The sequence below is a fragment of the Gossypium hirsutum genome, chromosome A04, assembly GCF_007990345.1.
Source record: "Gossypium hirsutum isolate 1008001.06 chromosome A04, Gossypium_hirsutum_v2.1, whole genome shotgun sequence".
In the NCBI taxonomy this organism is placed as follows: Eukaryota; Viridiplantae; Streptophyta; class Magnoliopsida; order Malvales; family Malvaceae; genus Gossypium; species Gossypium hirsutum.
In genome coordinates, this window is record NC_053427.1 from 20,041,760 (window position 1) to 20,045,190 (window position 3,431).

The 3,431-nt window shown below is 43.1% G+C and overlaps 1 protein-coding gene across 1 annotated transcript; it reads left to right on the forward strand.

The window, feature by feature from the left end:
- Positions 1–673: 673 nt before the first annotated feature.
- Positions 674–1,842, forward strand: LOC107947880 (uncharacterized). Its single transcript, XM_016882387.1, has 3 exons — positions 674–728; positions 785–1,279; positions 1,736–1,842. The coding sequence occupies exons 1-3, from the start codon at positions 674–676 to the stop codon at positions 1,840–1,842; spliced, it is 657 nt and encodes a 218-aa protein (XP_016737876.1).
- The last annotated feature ends 1,589 nt before the right edge of the window (positions 1,843–3,431 follow it).

Sequence of the window (3,431 nt, forward strand, 5' to 3'; positions counted from 1 at the left end):
AGCTTGTCTGGAAATTTTAAAAATAAATTGTTTGAGCTGTTAAATTGATGAATTAAGTTTAGTAACACCTCAAGCTTGACTCTGGCGACAGTCTCGGGCGTGAGGGCGTTACAAATTCGACCATAACGTCTAGGCCAGGTTTGAGGTGTTACATTTTGTGGTGTTAAAGTCAGGTTGAAAAACTCAGCTATGAATTTTGGGTTCCAAAATTTGGTTTTAAAGAATTGGTTTTCAAATTATTTTAAACACTCTGATTAAGTACGTGGAACACCGAGCCTCCGGTGCCGATCCTGTAAGTATCTCTGTACTTAGATTAAACTGTTTTGAAATACTGTAGTTAGTACTCTTTGAAACTATACTAAGATAGTTAATAGAATGAAACATCTGAAACACTTCTAAACTTCTGCTAAATTGTATATACAATATCTGTTAATAAATACTGAAACTGATGCATAAAATTTTTAATGTAGATCAAACTTTAAAATTACAATAAGGGTACGGGTATTCGTGGACGTCGTATTCAAAGTCGAGGTAAAGGCTGTAGGAAGGCTTGGGTTGAGTCATCATCTCTAGGCAGCATGCCAAATCTAGACACTAGTGAGACACCTGTGTCACCTGCTACTTAGACTGGGTTTAAGAGCCGTTCAGTTGGGGATGACGCAATGTCCCAACCATGCTGAGGATATTGGAGAGGGCCACTAGGCCTAATTCTGGATCTGGGGCCGAAGGTCGGTAATTGAGCAACTCTGGTCTAATGGAGCTGAGTTGTTTAAGGGTGTCACAGGAGTTGCCCCTAGTGTGGCTGAGTATTGGTTGGAGGCCACTGAAAGGATTATGGATGATATGGACTGTACGCTCGAGCAGAAATCGAAAGGTGCAGTCTTCTTACTTCGCGATGAGGCTTACCAGTGGTGGTTGACGGTTAAGGAGGGCACTCAGCCGAATCGTTTGACTTGGGAATTCTTTAAGACTACATTCCAAAGAAAGTATGTGGGAGTTAGCTATGTCGATGCTCGCAGGAGTGAGTTTCTGAATCTCACACAAGGTGATCAATCTGTAGCCGAGTATGAGGGCAAATTTTTGAGGTTCAGTCGCTATGCTCGAGGCATAGTGGTGTCCGAGTATGAGAGGTGTGCTGGGTTTGAGGATGGCCTAAGGGATAATCTAAGGGTTCTAATTGCTCCGCAAAGGGAGCGTAAGTTTTATGTTCTGGTAGAGAAGGCAGAGATCGCCGAGGATGTTAAGCGCGCGAAGTGCCAGAATAGAGATAGGGAGAGAGGTAAAAACAAGAGGGATTCGGAGCCCTCGAGTTCTATGCAGAGGCCTAAGAAAAAGGTTAGATCTGATGGGCCAGTTAGAGTGGGTGGCCCTATTGCTTCTACTAGGATGCTGCCTTGTGGAGATTGTGGAAGACACCATTCGGACGACTGTTGGAGAAGGATTGGGGCTTGTTTGAGGTGTGGGTCTCTTGAGCACCGTATTAGAAACTATCGACAGTGGGCAGATCAGACGCAAGCTCTAAGTTTTGTTCAGCCGCAGAGGGCAATTCAGCAGCCACCTAAGGGTCATGGATAGGCTAGGGGTGGAATGGTTTGGGTCATGGACAGAGCACCGGGCAGAGGTACTAGTTAGACAGAGGCGAGGCAGCCTGTTTTGGTTTATGTTACACGTCGCTGAGAGGATAGAGATGCTTACGTTTTTTTTATATTTGATGTACCTTATTTGGCCTTGACAGACATAGGGTCTACTCACTCTTACATAGCTAGTACTGTATCTGGAAACTTGGGGATTACAGTTGAGAACACTATGAGTGAGGTCACTGTATTGAGTCCGTTGGGGTAGTCTGTTTAGGTTAGCAAACTATATAGGGATGTTCCCTTAGTAGTGCAAGAGACGGTATTTCTGGCTAATCTAATGGAGTTACCATTTGAGGAATTCGATCTGATTCTGGGTATGGACTGGTTGGTTAAGCACCGGGTTAGTCTGGATTGTGCGACTAAGAAGGTTGTTTTAAGAATTGAGGTGGATGAAATGGTGGTTGTGATCAGAGAGTGTCGGGATTATTTGTCTAATGTGATATCTGTACTTGTGGCTGAGAAATTGGTACGGAAAGGGTGTGAGGTGTTGCTGGCCTATGTCAGTATTTCTGAATATAGGGGTTCTTCTTTGGGAGATTTCAGAACTGTGAGGGATTTTTCAAATGTTTTTCCTGAAGAGTTACTAGGATTGCCTCCAAACTGAAAGGTTGAGTTTGGGATCGAGTTTCTTTCGGGTACAGCTCCGGTGTCCATCGCTACCTATTGTATGGCACCAAAAGAGCTTACAGAGCTTAAGGCTCAACTATAGAAGTTGTTGGACCGTGGTTGCATTCTTCCTAGTGTGTCTCCATGGGGAGCACCAGTCTTGTTTGTTAAGAAAAGGGATGGGACAATGAGGATGTACATCGACTATCGACAACTGAACAAGCTGACTGTAAAGAATAAGTATCCGCTTCTGAGGATCGATGACTGGTTTGATCAATTCTGAGGGCTTCTATGTTCTCCAAGATTGATCTTCGATCAGGATATCATTAGTTGAGGGTTAAGAAGGTTGATGTTCACAATATCGTATTTAGGACTCGTTATGGACATTACGAGTTCGTAGTTATGCCATTCGGTTTGACGAATACACCAGCTGCATTTATAGATCTGATAAACCGTGTGTTTTAGTCTTATTTGGATCAGCTCATTGTGGTCTTCATCAATGACATTCTGGTATACTCTACGACGGAGGATGAACATGATGAGCACTTTAGAGTAGTGCTTCAAATTCTTCATGGGAAGCAGCTTTACGCTAAGCTAAGGAAGTGTGAGTTCTAGTTGCGTGAAGTGACTTTTCTGGGGCACGTAGTTTCTGCTGAAAGAATTTGAGTTGATCCTCGCAAGATCAAGGCTGTGCTTGATTGGAAACAGCTTAAGAATGTATTAAAAATCCGTAGCTTCCTGGGTTTAGCGGTATATTATCAGCGTTTTGTAGAAGGGTTCTCTCTGATTACAGCTCCTCTTACTAAACTTCTGCGTAAGGGTGTGCTATTTTTCTGGACTAATGCACAGCAATCGAGCTTTGAGAAGCTCAAGTCGGCTCTGACTCTGGCTCTTGTTCTTATATAACTTGAATCTAGAAAGGAGTTTGTAGTATACAGTGATGCGTTTCATGTTGGATTGGGTTGCATTCTGATGCAAGATGATAAGGTTGTGGCTTATGAGTCCCGTCATTTTAAGACGACATGAAGGGAACTATCCGACGCATGATCTTGAGTTGGCTGCAGTGGTCTTTGTGTTAAAGATCTAGAGACATTATTTGTATGGTATGAGGTGTATCATCTACAACGATCACAAGAGTCTCAAATATCTCCTTACTCAAAAGAAGTTGAAACTTAGGCAGCAGCGATG

Coding starts and splice junctions, on each gene's coding strand:
- LOC107947880 (XM_016882387.1), top strand. CDS start 674: ATGCTGAGGATATTGGAGAGGGCCACTAGGCCTAATTCTGGATCTGGG. Junction 729..784: donor TTCTGGATCTGGGGCCGAAG/GTCGGTAATTGA, acceptor AGGGTGTCACAG/GAGTTGCCCCTAGTGTGGCT. Junction 1,280..1,735: donor GAATAGAGATAGGGAGAGAG/GTAAAAACAAGA, acceptor TGGCCTTGACAG/ACATAGGGTCTACTCACTCT.